This window comes from Triturus cristatus, chromosome 4_1 (genome assembly GCF_964204655.1).
Source record: "Triturus cristatus chromosome 4_1, aTriCri1.1, whole genome shotgun sequence".
Taxonomy (NCBI): Eukaryota; Metazoa; Chordata; class Amphibia; order Caudata; family Salamandridae; genus Triturus; species Triturus cristatus.
This window is the reverse complement of record NC_140585.1, coordinates 354,817,611-354,831,982: the sequence shown is the minus strand read 5'-3', so window position 1 is coordinate 354,831,982 and position 14,372 is coordinate 354,817,611. Positions and strand designations below refer to the sequence as shown.

The 14,372-nt window shown below is 49.7% G+C and overlaps 1 protein-coding gene across 1 annotated transcript in view; it reads left to right on the top strand.

Moving 5' to 3' along the window:
- IPO8 (importin 8) overlaps positions 1–14,372 on the top strand; it is a 557,903-nt gene that overhangs the window by 395,536 nt on the left and 147,995 nt on the right. Inside the window, exons 20-21 of the mRNA XM_085652356.1 lie at positions 7,290–7,385; positions 9,659–9,879. Coding sequence (XP_085508482.1) covers positions 7,290–7,385; positions 9,659–9,879 — 317 coding nt within the window. The remainder of the gene's footprint in view (positions 1–7,289; positions 7,386–9,658; positions 9,880–14,372) is intronic.

Here is a 14,372-nt window from a genome sequence, read left to right as displayed (position 1 = left end):
GCAGGTGCTGCCTCAGTGTCTGGAGGAGGTCCGGACAGTGCTTTCCCAAACTGTTGCTGAGGGGAAAGATGCAGCAAAGTTCGCCATCCGGTGTGGACTGGACACCGCGTACTCACTGGGTAGGGCGATTTCCACAACAGTGGCCCTCTGTCGCCACGCCTGGTTGCGGTCCACTGGGTTTTCAGGGGATGTTCAGAGTTCTCTTATGGACATGCCCTTTGATGGTACTAGCCTGTTTGGTGATAAGGCAGATAGTGCACTGGAGCGTTTTAAAGACTCCAGAGCTACTGCCAAGTCCTTGGGTCTCTCCACCATGTGCCCAGCCACGTCTGCTTTTTGTTCCTTTCGTGGCCATGGAAGGGGCACCCGACACGTTCATTCAGCCAGAAGCCTGCGCAGAACCAACCTCAGCGCGGACGTGGTTCACGCCATGGCGGGACAAGGGGCCAGCGTGCGGGTCAGTCCACCTCTGCTCCCACAGCATCGCCACGTAGCCTTCCTAGTCCGAGCTTTGGGGCACACCCCACACTGGTGGGTGCAGGATTCGCCATCACCTCCCCCACTGGCGTTCCATTACCTCAGACAGGTGGGTGTTGCAAATCGTCCGAAGGGGCTACTCCCTCCCCTTCGAGTCTGCCCCTCCAGCCATGCCACCTCAGTTCCACCGCATGTCGGGGGACCATTTTGCACTTCTCCAGCAGAAAGTCATGGCCCTCTTCGCCAAGGGAGCCATCGAGCACGTTCCTGGGGCAGAAGTAGGATGTGGTTGTTATTCCCACTACTTTCTGGTCCCCAAGAAGGCGAAAGGGGGCCTGCGCCCCATCTTGGACCTCAGGAACGTAAACCGCTTCCTCTGGAAGGAGAAGTTCAAGATGTTGACTTGCAGGACACATATTTTCATATCCCCGTCCTGCCGGCCCACCGGCGTTACCTGCGGTTCACGGTAGGCCAAGAGCATTTTCAGTTTGGCGTTCTCCCCTTCGGCCTTACCAGTGCCCCTCGGGTGTTCACGAAAGTGATGGCGGTGGTCGCAGCTCATCTGCGCAGATCAGGGGTTCCAGTCTTCACCTATCTCGACGACTGGTTGTTGAAGGTGGGCTCGCCCCAGGCAGTGGTCTCCCACCTCCAGACTACGGCCGACCTCCTGCATTTGCTGGGGTTTTCTGTCAATGTGCCAAAGTCGCACCTGAGCCCCTCTCAGAAGCTCCTCGTCATCTGAGCGGTTCTGGATTTAACACAGTTTTGGGTTTATCCTCCCGAGCAGCGAGTCCGGGATATTCAGGCTATGATTTCAACCTTTGAGCCTCTATCCCGGGTTTCGGTCAGGATGACCCTCCGACTCCTGGGCCTAATGGCCTCCTGCATCCTGCTAGTGCAACATGCCAGATGGCATATGCGGGCTCTGCAGTGGGACCTGAAGTTCCAGTGGGCACAGCATCAGGGCAACCTGTCCGATCACGTCCAGATCTCGGAGGGCACTGCATGACAATTGCAGTGGTGGCTCCTGAATCGCGATTGGGTCAAGGGCAGATCCCTCTCCCTTCCCCAACCGGTGCATACAGTGGTGACGGATGCGTCCCTCCTGGGATGGGGCGGCCACTTGGGAGAGGCGGAGATCAGAGGCCTCTGGTCTCCGGCAGAGTCTCAGCTCCATATCAACCTTTTGGTGATCTGGCTTGCACTGAAAGCATTCCTTCCCTCTGTCTGGGGAAGTGTAATGCAGGTGTTCACGGACAACACCACCCCCATGTGGTACTGCAACAAACAGGGCGGGGTGGGGTTGTGGACCCTATGTCAGGAGGCTCTTCGCCTCTGGACATGGCTGGAACATAAAGGCATTACCTTGGTGGTTCAACACCTGGCAACTCAGCTGCCGGTTCATGATGGATCACGAATGGCGTCTGAACTCGGACGTGGCGCAAGGTCTCTTTCTGCAGTGGGGAGAACCTTGGTTAGATCTATTTGCCACCGAAGAGAACGCGCAATGTCATCCGTTCTGCGTGTTGGTATTTCCAAGGCGGCACTCGCTCGGCGACGCTTTTCGTCGCGAGTGGAGCTGCGGTCTGTTGTACGCCTTTCTGCCTATACCTCTTCTGCTCAGAGTGCTGAAGAAGACTCGGCGCGACCGAGCCCAAGTCATCCTTGTGGCTCCGGATTGGGCACGAAGATACTGGTATCCCGAGCTACTCAGCATGGCGATCAATCCCCCGATCCGACTGCCTCCTCAGGAGGATCTTCTGTCGCAGCAGCAGGGGACGGTCCTCTACCCGAACCTGTTTAGCCTCCACCTCCATGCGTGGAGATTGAGCGGCGACAGTTAACAGCTTTCGACCTTCCTCCCGAAGTCTGTGATGTCATTCTGGCAGCCAGATGTCCCTCCACTAAAACAGTATGCGCCTGCAGGTGGAACAAATTAGTCGCATGGTGCACAGCAAAGGCTGTGGACCCCCTTTCTGCCCCTCTTTCCGAGGTCCTTCTGTACCTTCTCTCTTTAGCCCAGCAGGGCTCTGCTCTGGGCACTATCAAAGGTTATCTTTCAGCCATCTCCGCCTTTCTACGGCTTCCAGATCAGCCTTCTGTTTTTAAGTCCCCAGTTGTTAATCGCTTCCTCAAAGGCATTACATACACGTTTCCTCCCGTGCCTTTCATAATGCCTCAATGGGACTTAAATCTTGTCTTGACATATCTTATGTGCGCTCCCTTTGAGCCCCTTCATAACTGTCCCTTACGTCTCCTCACTCTCAAGATGGCTTTCCTGGTAGCTATCACCTCTGCCAGAAGAATGAGTGAGCTCCAGGTTCTTTCTTCTAAACCTTCTTTTCTTTCTGTTCATCCGGACAAGGTGGTTTTAAGGACTCACACCCCACTCAAACAAATCAGTCTCACTCGCCGGCATGAGGCTCAGAGATGGTTCTCACCAGACTTAAATTCCCAAAACGCTCTCTCCGTCAAATGGAAAGGAAGTGGAGGCAGGACTACTCGCAGGAAAGTAAAACCACCTACACCCGAGCCTTGAACAATTACAGATAGGCCATATCCACTGCCAAGGCAGCTTATTTTTCATCACGAATCCTCAACTCTAACAAACAAGCCAATGACTTATTCACAATAGTTGACGAACTGTCCAACCCTGAGAGAGTCCTAAGTAAACCCAAGCCATCTCAGGCCCTATGTAACTCTTTGAATAACTTTTTCATAGACAAGATCACTGCCATCAAAACTAGCATTCCCCCCAGATCCTCGGAAAATATCACCCCGCCCACACCTAGGAACCCCCGCTCTCTGGACTCCTTTCCACCGATTGACATAGAGACCTTGAATAAACTGCTAGCCAAAGTAAAGTCAGGCTCTCCCTTGGACCACTGCCCCCCTCACGTCTTGAAAAAGGCCTTTATGGCCTTCCCAGACCCAGCCCTTGCCCTATTAAACCATTCCCTGTCCCAGGGCTGCGTCCCCAATGCCTTCAAGGAGGCCATAGTGGTTCCCCTCCTAAAGAAACCCAGCACTGACCACCAGACGCTGGCAAACTAACGCCCCATTTCTTTTCTCCCCTACATGGCGAAGCTGCTGGAAGCCCATGTAGCAATATGCCTGTCCAACTTCTTGGAACAGACGGAATTCCTTGACCCTATCCAAGCCGGCTTTCGGCCAGCCGACTCCACTGAGACAGTGACCTTAGCAATACTCGACTCCCTACGAGAAAATACGGACAGAGGCATCCACCAGGCCCTTTTACTGCTTGACCTTTCGGCCGCATTTGACACGGTCAACAACAACATACTAGCGGACCGTGTCAGCAAGGCAGGTTTCCAGGGTCCAGCCCTTAGATGGATTAACTCCTTCCTACAAAACCACACCCAGGCAGTCCGCTTTGGCCAATTCACTGCTCCCAAGTTAAAAACAACTTGTGGGGTCCCACAGGGCTCCTCGCTCTCGCCACATCTCTTCAACCTCTATCTATGTCCACTGATAAGATCTTTAAAAGACAGGAAGGTGACCACCTTTAATTATGCAGACGACCTCCAACTCGTGTTCTCAATCGATAACTGACTTTCAATCTACCATGACATTCATCCAGCAATGGATGAACCTCAATAATTTAAAACTCAACCCCAGCAAAACAGAACTAATCTTGACAGGCGGAGATCGCGATCAGTGGGGCCCACAATATTGCCCCCCCTCCCACCCCCCCAGGGGACTCCACCTCAGTAAAAAGTCTAGGCATCGCCATATGTAATGACTTGTCTCTTAAAACACACGTAGGTACGGTGGTTTCCGCCTGCTTCCTCCAGTTACGCAAAATCAGAAAAATAAGCAGGCTACTATCCCAAGCTGCACTGGTCCAGGTGGTGATGGCGTTGGTCCTGTCTCAGCTACACTACGCAAACACTACTTACCTGGGACTCCCACTCTGCCTCACCAAGCGACTTCAGCTGGCACAGAACCAAGCGGCTCGACTAATACACAAACATCCCAGATGGCAACAGGCTTCCCCCTCCTCAGAAAACTGCACTGGCTTCCTGTCCCCCAGCGCTGCGCTTTTAAAGTCGTCTGCCTGGTGTTCAAGGCCCTAAACGGGCGCAGCCCTAAATTCATCAACAATCTAATTTCTCGCTATACCCCCACTCGGGACGTCCGTTCAGCCCAACTCCACCTTCTGACGGTACCCATCTACAAACTGAAACGCCAAGGGGGTTGCAGGTTCGCAACACTAGTTCCACGATTGTGGAACTCCATCCTCCTGGAGATCAGACTCAGCACCAACCTGCTTGATTTCAGGAAATCCCTCAAAACCTGGTTATTCACACAGGCCTATGAATAATCTGTTGCGTACTGGCGACCCCTAGTTCTCTTAGCGCCATGAAACCAACTGGTGAACGAGCGCTCTACAAAACACTGATAAGATAAGGACTCATCCTTCTTTCTAGCCAAAAGTTGTCACGCCCTTCCACATCGGGCAGACCATCACTTTGCCCACCTTCTTTCCACCTCCGCATCCTTCAAAAGAGGAAGAGAGGCTCCACCGTCTGGACCCAAAACGCGTGCTCTCGTTCTATCTGAAGCGCACACAACAGTCCCGGGTGGATGACCAACTTTTTGTTGGCTACGTGGGCGCCAAAAAAGGTCAGGCCGTGCACAAACGAACCACCTCTCGGTGGGTCGTTCTGTGCATCAAAGCATGTTAGTTGTTGGCTAAGAAGGAGCCTCCTGTTAGTTGTTGGCTAAGAAGGAGCCTCCTGTGGGGCTGCGTGCCCATTCTACCAGGGCAACGGCAGCCACTACTGCCTTGGGACGCGGCGTTCCCTTGCAGGACATTTGTCAGGCAGCTACGTGGGCCTTGCTGCACACGTTTACCAAGCATTATTGCCTTGACAGTCAAGTCCGTAGAGACGGCTTCTTTGACTGTTCTGTCCTCCATGACTTTCTGGTGTAATCTTGTTCGCAGACCCACCACCGGGGTTCGTATTGCTGGGGTATCTATTCTAAGGTAAGGAATCTTATCACTAACGTGTCTCTTTCAGATGCACAAGTTACTACTTGTGTAACGATATATCTGTAAGAGACATTAGTTAGTGATAGATTCCTTACCGCTCCACCCATCCTCCCCGTTCTGCGAACTGATTTCTAGGGTTCAGGTCATCCCTTTCAAGGCCCTAGTTTCATGGCACCAGTGGTCAGTTTCTTGCATGGCTCTGCGTTCCTGCCACGGAAAGTCGTGTACAGAACTGACGTCAGCATGCATGGGTGGTGCCTAAGTAGTCTCCGTGACGTCATCTCGGCGCATACAACGCCAGCGACGGACGCGGAGCCGCACGACGCCACCTTCCGACGCGCTGGGGTACTGCTGACGAAAACTTTCCGGATCCAGTCTGACACCTGCTGATGTTCTAAGGTAAGAAATCTATCACTAACTAATGTCTCTTACAGATATATCGTTACACAAGTAGTAACTTGTGCGCTATCATGACATATACAGGACATATGGCTATTTGGATTGGCACACCATGTATTTAAAAGGGTACTAACAAAACAGCTAAAAGACAAGTCATACTGACTAGAACTAATTGATTTTGCTCAAAGAAAACATGTTGATCTAGTGCTCACCATCGACTTCCGTTCTGACACCCGGCAGCGCAGGCAGACCCCTGGTCCCTGGCCGCCCGCTTACCTTCCTGGCGCTCACCCGATCTGCTATTTATTTTTATTTTTTTGCAGTTTTTATATAGCGCAAACTCATTCGAAGGCATTGGAGCGCTTTACATGAGCACCAGTTACATTACACAAGGTCGCATACATCTTTCGTTAGGAACAAGGAGATTAAATGATTGGCCCAGAGTCACAAAAGGGTGAGCCAATGCAGTGACTCGAATCTGGTTTCCTAGTCCCCATTATCTAATGTAGATTACAGTGCTGGTGACTCTTCTACCTAATTGTAGGTAATCTTTACCTTTTCAAATGTTTGTACTGCACAGGATGGGACTGTAAATATATGGGGCGCTGAAGGAGCTCCATCTGCCATATATTTGTTGACATGGCTGCCAGACGAACCCCCTATTCAACTCTATTTAAAATGTTGTAGGGTGGATTTGTCCTATGGCCCTTTTTGCTCTTACTGGGAATGACTGTTCTAGAGTTTTTTTGCTGCCTTATATCCTGGTGCTTCAAGGAGCAGGTTGGCCCTTTATGGCACAGGAATTGTCAGAGATCGTCGAAGTCTGGGCCAAGTGCTTAGACGATTCCATAAATATGGCTTAGTGCATGGGCTGGTTGAGGTGTGTTCCCTTAACTCGTCCATCCCTGAAATCCAGCCCTGTACTCGCCCTACCAAGAGTTATCCCTCTGTTCATTATGGTTACTCAAGCCCTGATCCCTCCCTCCACTCTTGCTTTTACCTCATAAGTCACCCAGACCCAGTACCCATCTCCTGATTGCTTACTTTACAGTTTTTGCAATTAAGTATGTTAGCATGCTTCCAAGGCTCTATCGTTTATACCAGAGGAGTCATATGACAGATGAGCATGCTTTTGTAAGAGTTGATGCAAGGATTTCGATGTTATTGCCTGGATTATAAGTGCATGCACCCCTACTCTAAGGGGACTGATCCATTGTTCACATGGATATATGTTACATACATTTTACATTTTCTAGAACTCCAATTACTTAGACGGAGATTACCAAAAGGTAGTTTAGCAGATTTAGAATATGACATTAAACTAGAGTTTATGCACTGCTTTTTTAAATATGCGCTGTTACACTATTTTACCGAGCTGTCCTTTCTCTTTTCTTAGGTGTTAACCGGGGATGCTGGGGAAGATGCAGAATGCCATGCAGCAAAGCTCCTTGAAGTCATTGTGCTTCAGTGTAAAGGAAGAGGAATAGATCAGGTACCATCTTTGGGACAAGGCTGTCTTGACAGATACAGAAGAATGAGATGATTGTTTTGTTTTTGGAGGGTGGGGTTTGAGTAATCTATTTTGCACATATACTCACTTTCTGATTATCCTCAGTGGCTTTCATTTTGGGTAAAAAAAATAAAAGGGCATTTTCCTGTTGCATTTGTTCTATGCTTTTAAATCAGTAACTAACATGAGTACATAACATAGAGAAGCCAAAGGAATGTTGATTAGTTCTCTCAACATTTTGTTCTGTTTTTATGGAGTCCAAACTATTAAATGATGATGTTAAGGAATTGCAGTCAGTAGTAAACAAGCCATGTGGCAATGCTACCTTGTCCTATCCTAGAGGCACATAATACTTTGTTAATGTTTGTACGATGGAGTGCTTCATGTAGGTTAACAATGGATCATACATTTCATGTCCATTTGTAAACGACAAAATATCAAAATGGGAAAAAGATGTCACCGGCGAATGTTCCCTTTAAACTGTTAAAATTAGAAAAAAGTGACAGTATTTACAATGAAATGGAAACATTAACTTGACTGGATGATAATGAGAGTTTGTGTATTGTGGGTCTTTCATTGATCAATAAATGTGTTGGATGGAACTTTTCCTTTAATATGCAAGTTGTTTCATTTTGTGGTGAGGCTCTGGTGTTACCAGCTCCACTGTTGTGAACATTGGGGCATGCTCCGATATTGTGATTTGGCGTACTTTGCCTCTTAGGGGGGCCTGCTAGAGTGCTATTTACCACCATATAATCTATTCCATTATATGTTGATACCAAGATCAAAGGCCACGTGAAACCCCATGTCAATAGTGATGCCTGTGACATACCCTGCTATCATGTCCCAGTATTGAGTGCAGGGCTCTTGGGCACAAGGCCTGGTCAAAGTCTGTTCTCCATGTGCAGTATTTTTAGCTTTGAATGTGTTGTGGGCATTGGTTCAGGTGTGGCTCAACTCCATGCCCTGTGAACAGAGCCTTCAGAGCATGGACGAGTCAGTGCGCTGCCACTACTCTATTATAGGTGCTAGGCGTAGGATTGCCACAGGTCCTCACAGTGGGAGGAGATGTGACCTAGCGGCTAGACTGGACTACTTTTTACAGGGGAGTCAGGTTCAAATCCTAGCCTCATCTCAACATCCTGTGAATTTGGGCAAATTACTAAATTTCACTGTCCCTATAAAAGTATGTAATTTAATCTGGTTCTTTTGTAAAGTACACTAATGCAAGTTTGCATTATATAAAACTGCCCAAAAACAAGGAATCCATGCCCAGTGAGTACTTAAGGCAAAGTACATCACTACAAACCCCAGTGAATATCTGAAAAAATGTTGATGGTACAAAGATTACATACTATGTTATGGGAATTTTTCCTTATTTAAAAAAAAATAATAATAATCAGTTGAAGTTGGTTTGTTTGTGACCCACTGAATTTTACCAGTTTTGGTTGGATACACAACACAATACATCAAAGCATTTTTATGTAATGTACAGTTTGCTCTTTGGAGTTAATAGAGTATGCTTTTTAATGTGTACAGTCTTACCTGCAGGTTTAAAGAGACTATTCTTGTTGATATTAACATTTGCTGTGCATGGTAATTAATGCACTCTACGGTACATAACTGCTCCTTATTATTACCCAACCCTTTTAGTGCTCGGTTTGTGTGTGGATGACTGGAAATATATCAACTTTTCAAAGATTAGACTCTCAAACTATTAGACATTGTGTTTTGGTTGCTAGCTGACCACTATTTTTGTTGGTTTTGCTTTGCTATGTGGCCTTTAATGTGGCATGAGTGAGCGCAGAGTGCCCTCTTGATGTGATTGATATCATCTTTGGATAAAATTAGGATGTTCGTTTGGAATGTTGCCTTGGGGATCTACTATTACAGTGTATATGCAGAGTCTGTTGGTCTCTGCAATGAGTGCATATCGGTAAGGATGATATCAGGAGATTCGGGTGCAATGTCACCCTTTAACTATGAAGAAATATATTATTTTTTTACTGCAAGTACAATGTGATGGAATTAAAATCAGATGTGCTTTCCAGTCTAGCTGTGTATAAGATCAAGGTATGTGCCAGGCACTTCTAGTGTCAAACTGTGCAGTTCATGTGCCCCCATTGAGCTTAGATGAAGTATTGGTGTTCTGTGAAATTGAGAAGTATTAGCAAAAGGCTGGGAATATAACTCACGTTACATATGGTTTCATCCTTTACTTTCAAATTTTGACTTAAGCTTTTGTTTTTATTTAGTGTATCCCGCTGTTTGTAGAAGCAGTGTTGGAGCGGTTGACCCGTGGCGTGAAAACAAGTGAACTTCGTACTATGTGTCTACAAGTGGCTATCGCAGCTCTTTTTTACAACCCTGCCCTCCTTTTGCATACGTTGGAAAATGTTAGATTCCCGCATAACTCTGAGCCAATCACAGCACAGTTTGTTAACCAGTGGATAAATGACACCGATTGTTTTCTTGGGCAAGTATTCCTTTTACTTCAAGATATTTCCAAATTATAGTATTGTTGCACAAACCACTTTATAAAATATATTTACATGGTGTTAAATAATCGTACTCTAACAGCAATAGATAGTCTGTTTGTAAGAAGGTATGCATTCTTTGGTCACAGACAATTCATTCCTATGTTTGGAAACTCCAGTTAAGGGCGGGTGGTTCATCCTTCTTTCGGTCCCATAGCCCTACTGAGTCATCTCCTGACTCAGTTATATTTTTTCTATACTTGTACTGCAGTGGATAGTTGATACTGCCTTTTCAGCTATTCGGACATGTTGCACTTTGCTTATTTTTAATTTAGATTGTTGGAAAATAATTTTTATTTTATTAGTACAGTTTATTAAGCTTTTCCTAACTGCCTGACTAATTATTTTGAGGTATACAGCTGCTAAGTATGTCTTTCTTTAAATACTAGGTGTATTTAAGCATATTTTTATTTCTCCACACTCTTTCTCTTTTTATTGGCTTAAAAACAGCTTAGTGTAAAGTACTCTCAAGGATTAAAACAAAGTGAGCAGACCACGTTCTGCCTTGCACCTGTGACCCCTCCATAAAAAAGTGACAAAGAATGTCTTAGCCAATTTTTGTTGTGTTCCCCACAAGAACAGACCAATATACAATGCCAGTCATTGCATCGTAATCAAGGATGGCAACAGACTCCAATGGAGGTGCTGTCCTTTTTTAAGATAGACAAATTGTCCCTTTATGTTTTATTTTTTTACTTCAGTGCTTATATCTTGAGCACATGGCTTCCCCAACATTGAATCTATATAAGGTTTGCATGTGTGAATTGCTTCCAGTCATCGAGCTGGGAGTCGCATGGTATCCTTTACATAGCCGTGCTCTTTCCAGAGGCCTGAAAGCCATGTCACTTTAGTAATTAAACAACATCCTAGACAAAACTAAAACTTAAGCCAATGAAATGCCAGCACTCTAACCACTACTTTCCTCAGAGGCCCCCCTATCTCAGATTTTCTACTGCATGTTATTTGAAAGGGAGTTCTCTTCATATCTGTGCTGTGGCTTCTTTTAGAGATCAGATTTTTAAATTAGCACTGTTTTTTCATCTCAACTGGTACTTATCTTTGGAGCCTTTAGACTTGGAGCCTGATTTTTATACTGGTGGACAGCCTGTTGTTCGCCCAGTCCGTCGCCCTGGTGGGGCGACCGCCCGCCAGATTAATACATAACTGCCAAGCTGTTGGTCATTTATAAACCATTGTCAGGAGCCGCGTCACGGCAGTTCCTGTCAATGCATTTCGCTGTTTGATGTAGGACTCAAGCAACATGACGAACCCTTGCACCAAACAGTTTTCTTTTTTTATTTTGAAAAAGAAAGGCCAGAAACATGATGTTTGAGGTATATGTGCTGTAGATACACATGCTTTGCATACTCCTGCCATCCAGTGTTGGGTCTGGATGTTTGCAAATTGTTTTTCTTCGAATAAGTCTTACTAGTCATGAGGTAAGGTGACTCCTCCTTTCGGCGATAGTGCGCATGGTCATCGACTCCATTGTTAGATTTTGTTTTACCGCCATCAGGTTCGGACGTGTGTAGCTGCGCTCAGGTTCAAAACCGTTCTTCAGGTTCCCCTTGACGTGCAATCCTCTCTACCCTCAACTGTATTGTTTCCATACACCTTCCCACTTCTCCAAAGTAGACGAGCCCCCACTTACACGAAGTGTGCAACTTGTATTTGTCTCCCAAGCACAAGGAAGAAAATTGTGACGCATTGAAGATACGCCGGACATCTTCGGTGAAGACTCCAGCCAAGAAGACATAGAGGCATCAGCGGCAGAGGAGGAAGAAGCCTTCTCTGAACAAGACTTGGAGCTCGAGATAGATCTTGACGCCGAAGAACTGCTGCAGGGACAAGGTGATGTGAGTACCAAAGACCCCTTGCCCCCACAAACTCCGAAAAACCCAAGCCATCGGCACCACCTCTGCCTTCTGTCCAAGGTCGGCACTGAGGCGACGTAGCCGACGCCCAGCCTCCAAGCCCGGCTCCGAAACAACTAGTCAAGCCTTCCGGCTCGGTACCAGGTCGCCAAAAGTCCTCTTCTGAGCTGAAACCCTCTGGTTCCAAGCACAAATCTGGCTCAGAGTCGAAATCCTCCGTGCCGAAACCCAAGCTAACTTCTGAGCTGAAACATTCTGCACCGAAAGGCCAGGCTCCGATGGCAACGAAGACACAGAGAGACCCATTCGGATTCGAAAGTGGACACTTTGCCGTTGATACCTGATCCAAAGCAAAAGAGGCTACATATCTGAAAGAAACACGTTAGTTAGATTCCTCACCTTAGAATATCCCCAGGCGTCAGACTGGATCCGGAAGATTTTTCGTCAGCAATACCCCTTGCGCGTCGCTAGGCGTCGTCTGCGGCTCCGCGTCCGTCGTCGGCGTCGTGCGCCGGGATGACGTCGTCGGAGTACTTAGACGCCGCCCTCGCGCGCTGACGTCAGTTCTTCTTTTTTCCGCGCCAGTAAGCGCAGATCCGGGAGAGCTACCCCTTTTAGTCTTTTTTGACTAAATCTTTTTTGATCATTTTTGATCCTTGTCTGTCGACATCTGGTGCCGGTAGGATGCCTGGGTTCAAGGCTTGCGACGATTGTCATCGACTGATGTCGGTGACCGATCACCACCGCCGGTGCCTCTACTGCTTAGGCCCCGACCACGACGCGGAGTCGTGCAACGACTGTCAGGCCCTGACTTCGAAGGCTAGGCGGGAGCGGTCCCGCAAGCTTCTCGAGCTTCGCCACTCGGCTCCGCGTCGTGCGCGATCCCGGTCCAGGAGGAGGTCCAAGGATCGCTCGCGGAGCCCTAGCCGACGCCATCGCTCGTCCGGCTCCAAGTCGTCGGGTAAGTCCAAACGCTCAAAGAAGTCCAAGAGGCGACATCGCTCTTCGGACTCCCCTCGCCGGTCGCGCGACTCGGCCGAGGGTCAGGGTGGTTCCACCCCCGCGGCTCCGGCGGAGCCGCAGGTGCCGCGTCCGCCCCCATACCTTCCGGTCCCTGGGGCTGACGCGGCGCCGGCGGAGATCAGTGCCTTCCTCTCGGCCATGAGGAGCCTGGCCCCGCCGTCGACGCCCGCTGGCGCGCCTTCGGGCCTCGCGGACTCGACTGGGCGACCTCGCGTGCCGGCGGCTACGGCCCCGGCGCCGTCGACGACTCCGGTCTCGACGCCGCAGGTCCCCGCGGGGCCCTTGCCTGGGCCCCAGTCGACGCCGGTTGACCTAGTCACTCCTCCACCGGCGCCGACGCCTGATCCACCGACGCCGTCACCGGCGCCGCCGACGCCTGTGACGCCGACACCCCAGTTTAGCCCTCATCCGGACCCGACGCCGGCACGGCGTCCGCCGACGCCGCATCCGACGCCGCTTGAGTCCTACATCTCTACAGTCCGGTTCCGATCATTCCTCCTGTTTATCAGGAATCGGAAGAAGGGGGCGACTGGGAGGGGTTCGAGGACCCTCTGGCTGTTCAGTCACAGCTTTCTCAGGACTGGGCAGATGAACTGGGGGAGGCCAGTGGGCTGGACACCTCGCCAGACACTGGATTCACTTCTCCTCCGACCGTGGCTTCGGAGGAGGGTGCAGCATTTTCTGTGGTGCTGCGCAAGGCGGCCGAGGCCCTTGGGCTCGAGTTGCCTGCCGTGGCTGTGAGGACTAACATCCTCACTGAGGTGCTTCAAACCTCAGCAAGCTCCACTGAGCCTCTGCTGCCGTTCAACGAGGCCCTCACTGACGTTCTGCAGGGCACCTGGTCCAAGCCCTCCACAGTTCCTCCTGTGGATAGGAACGTTGCCAGGCGCCACCGCCCTGCTCCGGGCGACCCCAGTTTCCTGTCCCAACACCCCACCCCCGAGAGTCTGGTTATCCAGGCCTCTACCTCCCAATCCTCCTTCCCGACCGCTCCGCCGGATCGGGATTCCAAGAGACTCGAGCAGTTTGGCAAGAAACTGTTTTCGTCCCTTAGTTTGGGCCTGCGGTCCTTAAATACCGCCTGTCTCTTGGACCGTTATTCCCATTCCCTGTGGGATACGGTGGAGGACGTGCTGCCCCTGTGTCCGGAGGAGGTCCGGACGCGTCTTACCCAGGCTTTGGCCGATGGGAGGGATGCAGCACGGCACGCCATACGATGTGGGCTTGACACCACGGACTCGCTGGGTCGGGCGATTTCGACCACGGTGGCGCTCCGCCGCCACGCCTGGATGCGGTCCACGTCATTTTCCGGGGATGTCCAGACCACCCTCATGGACATGCCCTTTGATGGCACTCGCCTGTTTGGTGAGAAGGCGGACAGTGCGCTGAACCGCTTTAAGGACTCCCGGGCTACGGCCAAGTCCTTGGGCCTCTCGGCTCCGCGGGCGCACACCTCCGCTTTTCGCCCCTTTCGTGGCCAAGGAAGGGGCGCCTCCTCACGTCCGCAAAGCCACCAGCCGCAGAACCAACCTGCG